Source organism: Monodon monoceros, unplaced genomic scaffold (genome assembly GCF_005190385.1).
Source record: "Monodon monoceros isolate NGI ecotype Baffin Bay Population unplaced genomic scaffold, NGI_Narwhal_1 Super_Scaffold_9, whole genome shotgun sequence".
NCBI lineage: Eukaryota > Metazoa > Chordata > Mammalia > Artiodactyla > Monodontidae > Monodon > Monodon monoceros.
In genome coordinates, this window is record NW_021703786.1 from 15,617,310 (window position 1) to 15,633,878 (window position 16,569).

The window sequence follows — 16,569 nt, forward strand, 5'->3', positions numbered from 1 at the left end:
CGGCCGGGCCCGGGGGCCCCCGCCGGCCGCGGCGCTCGTGGGCAGCGCTGTGTGGCGCGTGGAGCGCGCGGGGGCCGGGGGCTGGCGCTGGGAGCGCGCCGTCGGCGTGGACTGCAGCGCCCCGGAGCCGCGCTGCCTCTGGCTGCCCTGCCTCAGCCACAGCGACCGCCGCGCGCCCGGGCAGCGCCCGGCCAGGGTGAGCGCCTCGGGGGCCAGCGGGGTCGGAGGCAGGGGCAGGGGTCCGGGCAGGCCTCGCCCCGGTGGGTGGGACCGGGCCACCAACTCCCTGCGTTCCTTGAGCTGTGTGCGCCCTGCGCTTGGGGACCGATCCCCTCCGGAGTGGAGAGTGAGTGAGAAGCTGGAGAGATGTAGGTGAGGGCGGCAGGCTCGTGGCTGAGAGCTTTTCCAGGGGTGCCGGATTACAACCCTCAGTCTGCTGGTGGCCTCCAGTGGGCTCAAGCCTCTTGGTTTATAGGCGGTGGAAGGATGGAAGGGACCAGGGTTGTTTGAAGAGATGCCAGGACATGGAATCCTGCAGAGTTTGGGCTGGCAGTGACCCTGAGTCAGAACCATGCAGGGGTACCCTAATGAAGCAGGAGGGGCATCACTCTGCCATCTCCCTGGTAGGGGACCTGGGTGCAGAGACACACAAGGGTTTTCAAGCGAGCCAAGGAGACTGAGGTGGCAGAATGGGCCCCAGCAGGTAATGAGTGATCTCAGGGTGAGGACTGACAGGGCTGGAGAGGGGGGTGGGGACAGCGTTTCTGATGTCCGGGATCGACCAGGCTGGTAGGGCGTGCGTCACAGTGGGCGCCATGCCCAGCATGAAAGCTGCACTCCTTGCAATGACCTCTTTATGCTTCTGGGGGAGGGGAGGAGCAGGACTCCTGGGTTCTAGTTCCTGGTGTTGCCAACCCACCACGTGTCCAGTTCTGTCTAATTTGTGGCCCTGGGGTCACCTGCCCTTCTCCCACCATCAGTTGTATTTCTAGATGTCTCTTTCTTTCCTGACATGAGAGTGGGAGTGTTTGGAAATAGATCTGGGCCTGGGAGCATTAATCAGTGATTTCCCTATGTCTTCTGAGCCTCTCGCTCTCCTTCCCCTTGTCTCTGTGCCTACCTCAGACAGCAGAGTTGAGGATGTGTGTGAACTGTACCTCTTCGCAATCTAATCACCTTCCATTGCTGCTCCCTTCTCTGTTTCTGCATCTGTCACCTCCCTCCCCTTCAAGACGAGAGCAAGACCCAGTATTGTCCCAGATTGGAGGGGAGGAGAGGAGAGGAAACATGCATGTATAACAGAATGAAGGACTGAGGTTAAAACTAAGGAAGAGGGCTTCCCTGGTGGCGCAGTGGTTGGGAGTCCGCCTGCCGATGCAGGGGACACGGGTTCGTGCCCCGGTCCGGGAAGATCCCACATGCCGTAGAGCGGCTGGGCCCATGGGCCCGCTGAGCCTGCGCGTCCGGAGCCTGTGCTCCGCAACGGGAGAGGCCACAACAGTGAGAGGCTCGCGTACCGCAAAAAAAAAAAAAAAAAAAAGAAAAAAAAACTAAGGAAGAGCTTCCCACAGGAGAGCAGCGAAATCTGGCCACTGATGGGGGCCTCAGCGTCTCCTCTTCAGGCAGGGGTGTGGTAGCTGTGGTGGGGGATTACCACACTGACATTCTCAGGAACCTCGGTGGCAGGGATGGGGGAAGGAGCAGTGGAAGGAAGGAATAGAGGAAAGGAAGAGGTAGAGCTTAGGGAGGGGGCACCAGTGGTGCCTGGGTGAGGAGAGGACCTGAGAGACAAAGGCATGCCCACTGCCCTGGATTACAGGCCCCTCCTCCAACCGCCCCCGGGAGTGGCACCCCCAGGCAGCTGGCAGCTCCAGTCAGGATGTGTGCTGGGGGAAAGGTGGGGGACGTGCGGGGACCTGTCCCAGCCATTTCTCGTCACTGGGGCAGCTGGTGGCTTAAACCTTAATCCAGGACACCAGCAAAACAATAGGCCCTGTGAACAGCCTCAGCCCAGAGCCCGGGTGGAGGGCATGCAGGGGAGGCACCCCACACTGGGGAAGGGCAGGGGTTTTGGTAGGAGGGAGCAGTGGAGGGTCCCCTGAGGCCCTCTTCCCTCCCTGATCAGTTCCTTGCCAGGTCTGTAGAGATAGGAAATCCAGGGGATTTCAGACCTCAGCAGAATTCCCAGAGAATTTTCTCCTCTGGGCTCCTCAGACCCCCATGGGGGTGTGGGGCTCAGTGGGAGAGTCCAGACTATAGCCACAAGTGGAAGGAGCTGAGGGGCCATCACTGGGCCTCCTGCCCGATGCCAGAATCCCAGCTAAGTCCTCCTAAGGCCTCCTGGATGGGGGTTGTCCAGCTTTTGCTTGGACCCTTGTGAGGACAGAGAACTCACAGCCTCATCCGGGTAGCTTTGCAGAAGTATGGGATTATAGAGTGGTCTCCCTGGCCCAGAGCTTCACTCGGCCTCCTCGTACCTTCCACCTGGCTGTGTCCTCTGGGACCGTACCAAGTAAGCCTATTGCCTCTGTTACGTTTTTCTTTAATCTACTGAGATTTGAGGATATCCCCTCCCCAAACCTCCCGCCCCATGCAGCCCAGCCTCCCACCCCACGCAGAAATCCCTAGCTTAGGGCTGGGCACAGGACCTGCTCTTTCTGCCGGATGTGTGAGCAGGAGGGTGGATGCAGGGACTTCTCAGTACCAGTACATTTGAGTGGCGGATTCGAGCTGGGGACGCCAGGGGAACTTCGTAGTGAAGTGGGAGCCCCTCATCCCGAAACCGATGGGCTTCTTCCCTCTGCACCCAGCCGCACCTGTCTTCCCGTAGCTGAAGGCTCCTGCCTGGTGCCAAGGAGGAATGAGGGGGTGAGGACTGTTGAGGGTGGGGGAGGGGCTTCTTGCCCTTTGAGGGGTTTGGGTTAGGGGCACCAGGTAGGTTAGGCTGCCCGAGATCAGGGGTTAAAGAGCCCCCGAGGGAGCCCTCCTGGCTTTTCACTAGGCAGCCTGTCCGTGGCTCCCATGTCCTCCAGTCTGCCGTCTGCCTCCCTGTGTACCCATCTCTCTGACACCCTCCTGTCACCCACTTTCCCTCTCTGTGTCCGAGCAGGGCACTTGAAGGGAGCCCCCTCTCAGGCACCATCCTCCTCTTCTCCGTCTTGCCTCAGAAACAGACCCGTGTGCCCCCAAACCCTTGTCTTCAGACACCCTCTGCCCTGTCATCTTGGGGAGTCCCAAGTATTCCGGTGCGGCGGCCAGAGGTCAGTGGGGTGTCTCCCCCCCCCCCCCCCCCACCTGGTTCTCCACTCAGTTCCGGTGAACCAGCCAGGCCTCTGGGCTGGGCTCCGAGCCTCAGTCCCTTCAGTGGACTCTCTGATGTCCAGTCCACTCCCTTGTGGTTCATCGTCCCCCACCTTTTCCTGCTTCTGCTCCTGAAGGATGCATGTGTGTGTCAGTCTCTCTGCGCCCGTGTGTGCTGTGTGCGTGTGTCTACCTGAGTGAGCGTGTATGTGCTCATCGGTGTGTCTGTGCACCTTTGCACCTGAGTGTGCTTGTCTGGGTGTTTGTGATGTGTCCTGTCTGCATGAGTGTGTATGAATGGGTCTGTGTCTGCATAGGTGTGCGTGTGTGCATGTGTGAGATTGGGCAGCAGGCGGGAATGAGCTCAGACAGCGGCAGACACTTCCCAGGCAGGAAAGCTGTGTGTCCAGAGTCAGTGAACGTTGGCCGAACTGAATTGAATGGACACGTGGCTCGCTGCACTGTTATTTCCCTGCTCACAAAGGTGTTGTGAGGGGATTGAGGAAAGAAAGAAGGAAGAAGCTGTTGGGCTGATGAGGGGGGAAGGGAAGGAGGAAGGGGAGAGCAGGGGGTCAGTCAGGGCACAAGAGGGTCTGTGCACCTGGCAGCCCCCCAGGTCCTCTGGGCTGCAGGAGGCAGTGTGCAGACTGGCGTCTCACCCTGGCTCCCTGTGCTCCCACAGCTGCCACTGGGCCCAAGAGATGGGTGCTTTCCCGGGCGCCCCCTCCCCTGGCAGGGCCCGAGGACACTGCGGCTGCACAAAAGCCTCCAGGACGGCTTTGGCTTCACCCTGCGCCATTTCATCGTGTACCCGCCTGAGTCCGCTGTGCACTGTAGCCTGAAGGTACACGTCCTGTGCCCCTGCCGGCCTGGCCTGAGGGAGCTTTCAGGGGGGATTCCTTTGTGCTGTCCCCTCTCCGGTGCTTCTGTGGCCTGGACAAGAGGGTCACTGAGAGGCAGGGGCAGCCCTGGCTGGGTCATTTGTGTGGGGTGATCGTAGACAAGCCCCCTCCCGCTCTGGGCTCAGTCTTCTCAGGAGAAGGGGCTGTGGCCGGCTTGGGGCAAGGAGCTAGAGGTGGGGGAGCCGGGATGCCCCCCCCGACTCTCAGCCTCTGGGAGGTGAAAAGCTTCTCAGAGAGATGGGCTTCCGGGGACCCCTTGTCCACTGGCCACTTCTGAGCTGGGTTAGTTGCCTCTACCTAGCCTGAGCTCTCCGGGAGTCTGTCCTCCGGGACCCCTCCCAGAGCGCCCCAGGCCCATGCTGGCCTCAGATTTGGGCCTGGAAAGAGCCCTGGGCTGGGCTGGAGACCTGGGTTCCAGTCCTGGTACAACTCCTAACTCACTGTGAATCTTGGGTGGTCTCACCCTCTCTGGGCAGCATTTCTCCTGCCATCTCCTGAGGGCATTGATCTACCTGACCCCTGAGGGCCCTTCCAACCCTAATATGAACGTCAAGTTCTCTGAGTCCAGGAACCAGGGCTACTCAACCCAAACCACGGTGTGGGCTGGGGGGGTGTCCGTGAGGAAGACATGAGGGGCCTGGGCAGGAACCAGGGCTCCCAAGGAGGGGCCAGCTCCCTTCCCCCACCTCTCTCCCCGCAGGAGGGGAGAAAGATTTATTCTGGAGCCCGTGAACCTGTTTCTCCCCTCCCCCAGAGCTGGGACCGGCCTGCACAGCTGTTGGGGGACTCTCCCTTGGGGAGCTTAGTCCCACCTGCCAGAGAACCAAGGCATTGGATTTCTCTGCCTGTGTCTGTGTGCCTGCACGTGTCTCTTTGTATGCACACGTGCGTGCATGGTATGCTAGTCATGTACGTGCATGCGTGTATATCTAGACACGTGTCTGTGTATACGCTTCATGTGTACATGTTGCTGTGCAGCTCTCACACCTGTCTCTGAGTCTGGGGCCCCTGCATAAACTCTTCGCACTGGCTGTAAGTGGGGGCTGATGGTGTGTGGGAGGGGCCCTGCCTCACCCCTTATGTCCAAGGACACCAGCCTCCCAATTCCCTGGAACCTCCCTCCAGTCCTTCTAGCCCTCCTTCTCCAGAATGTCCCTCCTTCCTGGCCCTTCCACCTTCTCTCAGGGAGCCCTGCTGAGGGTGACCCTGCAGACACAGCCTGAGTGGTCTAGACTGGGTGGTGGACCTGTCTCAGAGAGACCTCGCTCACATGGGGGGCTGGAAGACCCTGGGGCAGGGCAAGCCAGGGACGGGCTCCATCCCTTTCCAGAGCATGCCCAGGACTGGGAGCCCACAGGGAGCTCACCCATCTCAATGCACCCATCTGCCTCTGCGACCCACTCACTGTGCTGGCAGCTCACATCAGCGGGCACACTCCCCGCACGGGAGGGCAGGGCCAGAGGGACTGCTCTCCAGCAGAGCCCAGCAGCCTTCCTGTCCTGGCTGGGATGCCCAGGAGTCCTGGGTTCCAGCACTGGCTCCTCTGTTGTCTCTGAGTGGCCTTGGACAAGTCACACCCTGTCATCTGTGAAATGGACGATCTGTACAGAGGATTAGACAAGATGACCCCAAAGGTCCTGTCCAACTCGAACATGCCACACCCTGCTGGCCTGTCCTGTCTCTCTCACTTCTTCCTGCCCTTGTTCCTGATTCCTCCCCAGATGCAGTGCCCTGCCCCGCCCCCTCACTCACCAGGATGACCCCAGAGGCCTCCCTAGTGGGTCTCCTCGACTCCATTTCTTAGCCCTGCACCTAGACGCCAGAAGTATTTTCACATCTGCTCTCTCCCACTCAAGAACCTTCACTGGCTCCCTCTTTCTCTCCTTTCAAAGCTGAAAGCTTTAGTCTGGCTCCTGTCACTTGCTGGTGTTGACACTCCTTCTGCTTCAGCTCAGTTGATCCAGTCCTGTTTCTGCCACCAAGTACCAGCACCCTCCACTCACCTCGCCCAGAATGCCTTCTCCCAGCCGGCCTCAAACTTGCCTTAGAACCCCCTCCCACAGGGGCTCTAATCAGGCCTTCCCTCCCCATGCTCTAAGAGCTGATAGCCACTGTTTGCACTTGTCATGCCTGCTTATCTGTGTCTGCCTGGGTCCTGTCTGTGTGTGAGTGTGTTTGGCCCCTCCCCCATTGGGCTTCGAGATCCCCAAGGGAAGGGGTCGTGGGTCCCCCATTGGATTGGGGCCTTTCGGACGGCTGAGATGCTGGTGCAGCAGGATCGGCAGGCGTGAGAGAGGGCTCCTGTTACCGGGGGACGCTGCCTGGGACTTGACCTCCCCGTGGACACCCCTCCCACCCCTTCTGGCTGCTGGGCTAGTTGAAAGATGATAAGAGGGGAGGCAGCTGGGTGGGGGAGCTTGAAGGGGCCCTCCCAGGTGGAGCTGGGCCTCCCCCTGTGCTGCCGAGGGCCCACACCCACCTCTGTTCCCTGCAGGAGGAAGAGAATGGAGGCCGAGGAGGAGGTGAGGAGTGGCAGGGGGCTGGGCTCCAGGGGCTGGGGCTGAGCTGGGACTGGTCCTCCTGCTGGTGTCTCTCCCTCTCCCCCAGGTCAGCCTGGATTCTGCTGCGCCCCCCACCCTTGCCTGATGCCCCTGTCTTGGCTCTTCCCTGTGTGTCCGCTCGAAACCTCTGCTCACTCTCTCTGTCCTCCCTTTCTTTTCTCGCAGTTGTCTTCCTCTGGGCCTGTCCATTGCGCGCTGGGGGTGGCGTTCTGGGTAGCAGATAGGTTTCTAAGCCCTGGCCCCTGCCCTGGAGTTACTCCCAGCCTAGATGGAGGCAGAGGCAGGGCCTGCAGGGCCCTCGGGGTGGGAGGTAGTGCGCCGCTGATCAAGGGCTATCTTTGGGGATAGAGACACTGGGGTTCTCGGGGCATAACGGGGGCCCTGAGGTCTTTCTCTTTTCAGATGTGAGCCTAACTCCCCTGGCTGTCACCCTTGCTCTCCCAAACGGCTCCTTACTGGAACCCAGGCTTCCCGGGGTATTCAACACAGAACCCCTTGAACAGGCAGACTTCCTTCTCTGCCACTGGGGCCTTTGCTGGGCAACCATGGGGCCACTGTCTTCCCGAATCCCCATTGCAGAGGCCTGTGATGGGGGAGGAACCAGCTGACCTAGAGCAGGCCCGTTTCTCTGGTGGAGACAGTTAGCAGTTAGCAGTTAGCAGTTAGCACTTAGCAGCAGAGAAGTATTGCTGGGGTGTAACGTGATGTCATGAAGGGCCGAGTGCCAGTCCCGGGATCCTTAGGGCTCTGCTTGGAGTCCCCTGACCCTGGGGGAGGGAGTGGGGTGGGAGGTGCAGGTGCTTGGTCTCTGTGAGCCTCAGGGTCTTGCTTGGCTCTCCTTGGGTCTGGGTGTGGACACTCTCTGTGTGTGTGGGTTTTCCTCCCTGCTGTGTATCTTCAGGACTTTCATGGCACCCTTCCTTTGTCTTGTGACTTGTGTGTGTGTGCGCGTGTGCGTGTCTGTCTGTCTGCCCCTCTAGACTGTGAGCTCGGGAAGGGCAAGGGCCAGGTCTGTCCATCCTCTGTAGTCTACTTTCTAGCACAGTGCTGGGACGCAGGAGCCATTTAAGGAGTGACTCCGTGTGTTTTCATTTTCCCAGCAGTGTGTTGTCTTGTCTGATCCTGTGCATCCGTGTCCCTGTGGATGTGTGGGTCTGTGTTTGTGTCCGTGTGAGTGTGATCACTGTCTGAGTGTGTGTCCGCTGTGTGTGTAGCTGTGCATGGGTGTGACCTTCAGCAGCCACCCCCAGCTAACCTGGCTGATGCTCACCAGGACCCTCCCCCCGGCACCGACTGGAGCCCATGGACACCATCTTTGTCAAGAATGTGAAGGATGATGGCCCTGCCCATAGGGCGGGGCTTCGAACAGGTGAGCTGTCCCAGTTACATGGCTCATCGCACAGCTCTGGGTCTCTTCTCCCTACCCTCTGGTTAGGATGGAATTTCGGGATCCAGGTGTTGGGGAGGCTCCTGTCCCCCACTGTCATCCATACATGGTACAGGGGTTCTCAGGTAGGGCCGTTGACACCCTTTGGCCTGCTCACCTGTGGCCCTGTCCCTGGTCCCCAGGAGACCGGCTGGTGAAGGTGAATGGGGAGAGCGTCATCGGGAAGACCTACTCCCAGGTCATAGCTCTGATCCAGAATAGGTGAGCGTCCCTGCCTCCCTTCTCCCACGAGAGCCCCCAGCCCACTCACAAGTCCCTACTCACCCCACCCCCTTGGCCCTGGTGGTGCCCTGGCGACCAGGATCCCTGTTCTCCCAGACCCTGTTGCCTCAGCCTGGCCTGACCCCCTGCCCTGTCTCTGTAGCGATGATATCCTGGAGCTCTCCATCATGCCCAAGGACGAGGACATCCTCCAGCTGGTGAGTCCTGCCCTGCTGTCTGAGGTGGAGGACCCTGGGTGCTGGGGGCAGGATGCAGCCCTTCTCCTTGGGCCTCCCTCCTGCATCGGGCCCTCTGGGAGGCGGAGGAGTGAGTGTGGGGGCAGCACCAGCCCGGCATTGCCCAACTGGGGATGCCAGGCCCGTCCCCGGGCTGGGGCTGCTGGTTGCTTCAATCGGGGCTGTGCTGGGGGAGGGGGAGGCGCTGGCCTTGGCCGGCAGGATTCCTGCCAGGGTGTCCGGAAGGAGCGTGGCCCAGTGGGCCCTGCCAGACTGGCACGTTCCTGTGGCTCCCGTGAGACACCTGTTCCCCACACCACTCCCTGCCTGGCCTCGAGTGAGCGTGTCTCCTATAGATGTGTCCACACACACACACACACACACACACACAGGCACACACACAGTACCCCACTTTCGTGTGCTCCCATTCACACTGCATACCATGGACCACCCAATACATAAGCAGAAAGCACTAGATACACAGCCGCACACAGCCCACCCTTCAACTAGCACACCGTACACTGCAGTATGTGATAACGCACACCACCTGCCAGACACACCGTACCAGGCACTTACCACGATACACACCACCCCTCAGTGCTACACACAGGCACCCACTACCCCACACCCACGACCACAAACGTCACAGCGCACCACGCACTCCTCAGCATCTCAGATCCCCACAGCACGACACCGCAGTGTGTCCCACACACACCCGGACTTCTCATCCCCACAGCACGGACACTTACGACGTCACAGATGTCTGCTGTCGTCACAACACGTACGCCCACAGACGTGGCGCAGCCTGCTCCATCCCAGCACAGGCGCGTGCGCTCACCGGTGTCACAGCAACCCGGACTTCCACAGTCACAATGCGAGTGCAAATGCCCTTCCCTTCACAGCTAGCACTCGGCGTTCACCCACCGCTCACAGAGCAGGCACCACAGACGCTGCGCGCGGCGGACCCCGCCCTCACACGTGTACCCGCTTATGCCACGCGCTCCGTGCGTATCACACACGCACACTCACACACACATGCTGTCTCTCTCTGTCTCGCCCCCAGCTCTGACCCCAAGTCCAGAGCAGTCCTCTCTGCCCAGTGCCCAGTTTCCTGGTCTCTTGGGTGCCAGCCAGATGCCAATTTGCTTGCCCTCGAGGTTACTGCCCCCCCCCCCCAGACGGCCTAGGGCCAAGCCTGGGAGGTCGGTCCTGGGAGCCGCAGTGCTGGCTTCTGCCCTGGATGTGCTCTCACAATCACCGTAATCACAATGCCATGCTTGGCCCCCGTGCCCCTCTGGGAACCTCCAGCCCGTGACCTCGATTGTCCCCTTGCCCTTCCTGGGGAGGGGGAGGCAGGGGTGGGGGCCCAGAGGGGTGGGCGGCTCTCCCCAAGTCTCCAGGGCCCTGCCCGTACGCCCTCAGGCGGTGTGCTGGGGGGGATGGGGTGTGACAGGGCGGGACCTGGGGCGTTGCTCTCTCCAGCCGGAGGGGGGCAGGGTGGGACAGCAGCCTTGAGCTCTGCTGCCCAGGCTAGGGCGGGCAGGCAGACCCAGATGTTAGCATCTGGGGGCCTCTGCTGGCCCCCCTCTCTCTGGCTGGCCAGAGGGTGGGGCCCAGGCATTCCTGTGGTTGGGAGCCAATGCTGGAGGCCAATGGGGCCGCGGCAGCCGCTGACGCCACCGCCGACGCGGCGAGGCCCCTCCACACCCATCTTCCCCTCCCTCCTCCTCCCGCCAGCGAGAGAGCCGGTGGGGGCCCGAGGGCAGCCGCGGGGAGGGCAGCCTGGGGGAAAGGAGGCCAGGGCCGGCACAGTGGTCAGTGGGGTTTAGCGGGGGGCGGGGGGAGGGTGGAGGCGGGCCGGGATGCTGCCGCCACTGCCGTGATGTGGGGAGTCCGGGGAGCCGGCAGGATGGCAGGAGGGAGAGGTACGTGAGTGTTCCCGGCCGGCCGGCCGGCCCGCCGGCGTGTGGTTCCGAAGGGGGCTGACTGAGTAGGGGTGTGGTTTAGCTCGTCCTCATCGCACGATGTGTGTGCCTGGGACTGGAGGTGTAGTTATTTGTCTGTGTGTATGTCTCATTGTGTTTCTCTATGTGTGTGTGAGTGTGTCTCTGGGTGTGTATTTTCCTGTGTCTCCTTGTGATGTGTGTGTATGTGTGTTTGGTTTCACCCTCCCTCTTTGATACTTCACCCTGAGATAGGCCCCCCCGGGCAGCCCATCATGGGCCAGGCTAGGCCAGGGCCACAAGGCTGCTGTCCCTGGGGGCCGCCTCCTTTTTTGGCTGGGCCTGGGTGCCGGCCCCCGGCCCCCGGCCCTGTCACTCCTCAGCAATGCAGCGTCAGCCTCAGCTCCCAGAGCCAAATTCCAGGCCTGGGGTGCCAGAAGGTGGCCCAAGGCCCCTTAGCCAGTCTGGCCCCTCCCCCAAGCCTGGCCCAGAGAAGCAAGTTCCTCCTCACCCCAGTGGCCCAGGAGCCAGGCCCTCAGCTTCCCATCCAGGGGATGGAGGGACAGCTGGGCTCTCCCAGCCCCTGCCCACCCCCAGCCCACTCCACCCTGGACACACCCCTTAGGCCGCTTCCTCCCCTGTCATCTGCCACCTTGACTGGTCTCTGGTAGGGTTTCCCAGCTCCACCCGAGGGTCTGTGGGCACCATTGGACGTAAGAAAGCAGGGAGGCAGCTGAGGCCAGCATCGGGGGAGGACCCCAGAAAACAGATGTTGGAATGTTTGTGGCTAAAGGCAGTCCTTGTCATAAGTCTTAGAAAAATCCTGGCTCTTTCTCAAGTGAGTGTGTGAGAGAGAGAGTGTGTGTGTATGTGTGTGTGTGTGTGTTTGTGTATGTGTATGTGTGTAAGACTCTCAAAGGCCTCTTATTTCTTTGTCCTCCCCTGCCCCCCGACTCGCTTTGGAGCATGCCCTCTCACCCCCACCCACTCAGGACTCCCCCTGCTTGGTCCCCTCCTTTCAGTCCCCTTCTCTGGAGACCTTGACCTCCAGGGGCTGCTGTAGCCTTCCCCTGTGAGGCCTGTTCAGACCTGCTTACCTGCTTCTGTGTCCCTGGCCAGGCCTACTCCCAGGACGCCTACCTGAAGGGGAACAAGCCGTATTCTGGAGAGGCCCGGAGCATCCCAGAGCCACCCCCAATCTGCTACCCCCGAAAGACCTACGCCCCGCCGGCCCGGGTCTCTACCTGGGCCACTATGGTGCCTGAGCCGCTCTCAGCACTGCCCAGTGACCCCCGGAGTCCTGCTGCCTGGAGTGACCCGGGGCCCCGCATCCCGTCTACTGCCCGCTCCCATCCGGACAACCCTTCCTTGGGGATGAGCCAGCCCCGCCCCAGCCCTGGTGCCTTCCCCCACCTCCCCTCGGAGCCCCGGATGCTTCGTGCCTTCCCGGAGCCTGGCAGCCGGGCGCCCCCCAGCAGACTGGAGTGCCAGCAGGCCTTGTCACACTGGCTGTCGAACCAAGTACCCCGCAGGGCGGGGGAGAGACGGTGCCCCACCATGCCCCCCCGGGCCCGCAGTGCCTCCCAGGACCGGCTGGAGGATGTGACTGCCCACCGCCCGTGGCCCTGCTCCACCTCCCAGGGTGCCTTGAGCCAGCTGGGCCAGGAGGGCTGGCACCGCGCTCGCTCAGACGACTACCTGAGCCGGGCCACCCGCTCAGCCGAGGCGCTTGGGCCAGGGGCACTGGTGTCACCCCGCTTCGAGCGCTGTGGCTGGGCTTCCCAGCGTCCGTCTGCCCGCACCCCTGCCTGCCCACCCAGGGACCTGCCCGGGCCCCAGGCCCCACCCCCGCCTGGCCTGCAGGGCCTGGATGACGCTGGGTATATCGGATACCGGAGCTATAGCCCATCATTCCAGCGCAGGACTGGACTTCTGCATGCCCTCTCCTTCCGGGACTCGCCCTTTGGGGGGCTGCCCACCTTCAACTTGGCCCAGTCCCCTGCACCATTCCCACCGGAGGCCTCTGAACCACCAAGAGTTGTCCGACCAGAACCCAGCACCAGAGCCTTGGAGCCTCCCGCCGAGGATCGCCGTGACGAAGTGGTCCTGAGGCAGAAGCCTCCAACAGGCCGCAAGGTCCAGCTGCCCCCTTCCAGACAGATGAACCTTGGGTTTGGTGACGAGTCCCCAGAGCCAGAGGCCAGTGGGCGAGGGGAACGCCTGGGCAGAAAGGTGGCCCCTTTGGCCACTACTGACGACTCTCTGGCTTCCATTCCCTTCATCGGTGAGTGACGGTGCAGGTGGCTGTCTTGGGAGACTTGGTTTTCTGTGCCCTGTTGGACTTTACCCACCTGCCATCATGGGCAAAACTCTGGGTTGGGTGCTGATGGGATCAACCCATTTCTGTGTCCGTCCATCTGTCTGTCCATCCAACTGTCCATTCTTGCATTCCTCCATCCATCCTTCTGTCTCCCTTCCATCATCCCGTCATCCTTCCTCCCATTCATTGACCCTTCCAGCCTTCTTCCCATCCACCTTTACTTCCCCCTCCCTTCTCCCTCCCTTCCTTCTCTCCTTCCCTCCCTCCTCCTCCCTCTTTCCTTCCATTGTTCCTTCCTTTCACCTGTCCTTCCATCCTTTCATTCTTTCTTTTCCATCCTTCCTTTGTTCCTTTCACCCTTTGTTCTTTCTGTCCACCCTCCATCCCTCCATCCATCCAACACATATTTGTGTCAGGCACTGTGCTAGGCTCTGTGGTCTCCTGGAGTGTGTGATCCAACCATGGGAACAGATGATCAGACAAGAACGATCCAGTTGAATGGGTGTGTGATAGGAGTACAGGGAGCTCTAGGAGGCAGAGAAGGGATAGACCGGGGCATGGTGGCCGAGGAGAGAATCTTGGAGAAAAAGGAAATTTCGGCTAAGACTTGAAGGAGTTAGTCAGGGTAAGAATGTTCAGGGAGAGAGATTAGAATATGCAAAGACCCTGAAGTGAGAGGTAGGATGCCCTTCCAGGTCATCGGAACAGGTCTGGAGGGGCCTTGTCAGTCACTGGGGAGTTGGGATTTCATTCTGAGAGCAGAGGGAATACTGAAAATTTGCTGCCTTTAGAATAGATGTTGGGTAAGGGAGAGGCAAGAGAGTGGAGGGGTCAGTGATTCCCAGGTTTCTGGCCTTACGGGAGGGTGGAGCTTCACCTCCATATTGGGAAAGAGAGGGAGCGAGGCAGGAAGAGGTTTCGGGGCTTGGGAGGAAGACTGGGGTGCAGGAGCCCAGAGATGGTAACTGGGGCTGAGACTGGTGAGCTCACCCTAGGGCAGCCATGGGAGTGGCGGAGAAGCAGCCCCGGCCAGGAGAGGAGGCACAGCCCTGGCCCCCCCAGCCAGCCTTCAGTCTAACAGGGCAGACGCAGCCTCTTGTCTCAGTAAGCTCCCAGTCTGAGGGCGGGAGGTAAAGTCTTTAGTTTCGGGGTCCTTCCAGTCTTGGGGGGGGGGCGTGGCAGCCACCTTCAAGGAGCCCCCAGCTGATGGGGGAGATGGTCCTTATCCTCAAGAAGCTCCCAGTCTGATGGGGGAGACACCAGCCATGGCTTCAGAGAGGCCTGCCTCCCGGCCAGGACTAAGAGAGATGGCTCGACCCCACTCCTGGGTGCCCTCAGTGTGATGGAGGAGGCAGAGGCTGAGCCTCTGTGACCACAGTGGGAGGTGACCCATGGTGGGTCAGCTCCCTCGGCAGTGGGCATGCTGCCAGCAGGGCCCTGGAGGGCTTCTGGAGCCTTGGGGATGTGGTCCCGGCCCGGATGGGAGGCTGGGGCCGGGGGGACAGACAGGTTCAGCCTTCTGATAGCTTCACCCACCGCTCCCTCCGCTCTCACAGATGAGCCCACCAGCCCCAGCATTGACCTCCAAGCCAAGCACGTCCCTGCTTCTGCTGTGGTCTCCAGCGCCATGAACTCAGCCCCTGTCCTGGGCACCAGCCCCTCCTCCCCAACCTTCACCTTTGCCCTCGGCCGCCATTACTCCCAGGACTGCAGTGAGTGCTGCCCGCACCCCCAGCCCCACCCTCTCCCTTGCTGCCTGGTCCCAGGGGTGCCCGCTGCCTGATGTGTGGCCTCTTCCGACTGGCTTCTGCTCCTCCTGGGGACCCACGGGGAGAGTCCCCTCTTGGCCCTGCCCGGACAGGAGGGATCTGGGGAAGCCCCCGTCTGCTGCCCCGCTGACTCTGGGCCCCTGTGGGCGGCTTCACAGGCAGCATCAAGGCCGGCCGGCGCTCCTCCTACCTGCTGGCCATCACCACTGAACGCTCCAAGTCCTGCGACGACGGGCTCAACACCTTCCGGGATGAGGGCCGGGCTCTGCGGTGAGGATGGGGGCTATGGAGGGGCTCTTGGCCCTGGGGTCGTCTACACACCGGGGCAGCCTGCTTCCCCCCGGAGGGCCTTTGAGCCTTGGGGCTTGTGGGAGGTCCTGGCTGTGCCTCCCACAGCCCTCATCCTCTGTCCTCACCCCCCAGGCGCCTGCCGAACCGCGTGCCCAGCCTGCGCATGCTCCGAAGCTTCTTCACTGATGGGGTGAGTGGCACGTGTGTGTGGGTGAGGGTGTCGGAGGTCTGGGGAGGGGCCCAGAGGCCCACCCCTCAGCTGTGGAGTCCAGCCTTGGCAGAGGGACCTGGCCTGTGACTCCTGCAACCCGAAATGGGCCCCTCCGTCTCCCATCTCCTTCCGGCCTCGGCTGTCCCCACACTCACCTCGTGTCGGCCATGTGACCCACCCACTCTGTGGGCTCAGTCATCACCTAAAGACACCGTGAGCCTTCCTTCCCAAGGCCTTTGCACTGTCCTTCCAGCCGCCGCTCCCCCATCTCCCGTCTAGAAGGCCCTTTCCACGGCCCACATGCCACATGACTCACTTTTTCACTTTCTTTAGATTTTTTTAGGCCTTCTGTGAAATTTCAGCCTTTATGCCTGATATTTCATGCCTCCCCTCACCACTCTGCTCTTCTCCTAGCACTTCTCATGTTACACAGTTTGTGCGTCCATCTCCTTTCTTGCCTGTCTCCCCAGCTTGAATGTAAGCTCCATGAGGGCAGGGATTTCATTCATCTTATTCACTGTTTGACCCCTCTGCATACCTAAAACAGTGCCTACACAGTGGAGGCACTGGGTCAGTATTTGCATGGTGTCTTCAGGGGACAGGGGACACCCTGGAAAGGGGGGGGACACACAGGGTTGAGAGTGATGGAGAGGCTGAAATTTCCAGCCTCAGGACCTGGCTGTGCCGAGTCTTAGTTGTGGCCCGCGGGGTCTTCGTTGCCTCGTGCGGGATCTTTAGTTGCAGCATGCGGAATCTAGTGCCCTGACCAGGGATCAAACTCAGGCCCCCTGCGTTGGGAGAGCAGAATCTTAACCACTGGACAACCAGGGAAGTCCCGACACAGAATCAGTTCTGAAATGACCTTAAATCTTTTTGATTATGGATGGGTTGGAAAAGGCATATTGATTTCAAATGTCACCTGGCTTATTCCTTATCACGTCCTCTGCTTACTTAACTATCCCTTGACCTGTCACCTCTACTGCTGGAGTCCTGCTGACACTATCACTTCCTCTGTTTAACTCCTTGTGGACATGACTACCTGCTCCACTAACTCGGTCTTTGTTGATGTTCCCACTTCCTCTGTTTATGTAACTCCATGTGGACACAATCACTTCCTCTGCTTCCTTAGTTCCTTCAGGTCTATAAAGTTAAGCGTGGTGAGGCATGTGGCCTGCAGTTCATAGCCTTTCCTCCTTTCTGGCTTCCCCATCACATATGTCTCATGACCTCAACACAGATGGGTCAGAGAGGGTAAGCAAGGCCCATGAGGCCACACGGCACAGCAGAGCGTAGCACAGGCAGATGCCAGGCCCTTGTGGCTGCAAATGGTCCATGGGGTTTCTGAGATGCTGGCACTGTGAGAGCCACCCTAAATTGCCCTCTGTCAT

At 60.7% G+C, this 16,569-nt stretch overlaps 1 protein-coding gene across 2 annotated transcripts in view; it reads left to right on the forward strand.

Annotated features, from left to right (window-relative positions):
• The window catches only part of ARHGAP23 (Rho GTPase activating protein 23), an 81,913-nt gene that overhangs the window by 30,012 nt on the left and 35,332 nt on the right, over positions 1-16,569 (forward strand). For both annotated transcript variants that reach the window (XM_029212117.1, XM_029212116.1), the window contains exons 2-10: positions 3,983-4,144; positions 6,697-6,724; positions 8,037-8,132; positions 8,333-8,411; positions 8,575-8,629; positions 11,710-12,874; positions 14,467-14,622; positions 14,838-14,949; positions 15,103-15,160. In XM_029212117.1, coding sequence (XP_029067950.1) covers positions 3,983-4,144; positions 6,697-6,724; positions 8,037-8,132; positions 8,333-8,411; positions 8,575-8,629; positions 11,710-12,874; positions 14,467-14,622; positions 14,838-14,949; positions 15,103-15,160 — 1,911 coding nt within the window. The remainder of the gene's footprint in view (positions 1-3,982; positions 4,145-6,696; positions 6,725-8,036; positions 8,133-8,332; positions 8,412-8,574; positions 8,630-11,709; positions 12,875-14,466; positions 14,623-14,837; positions 14,950-15,102; positions 15,161-16,569) is intronic.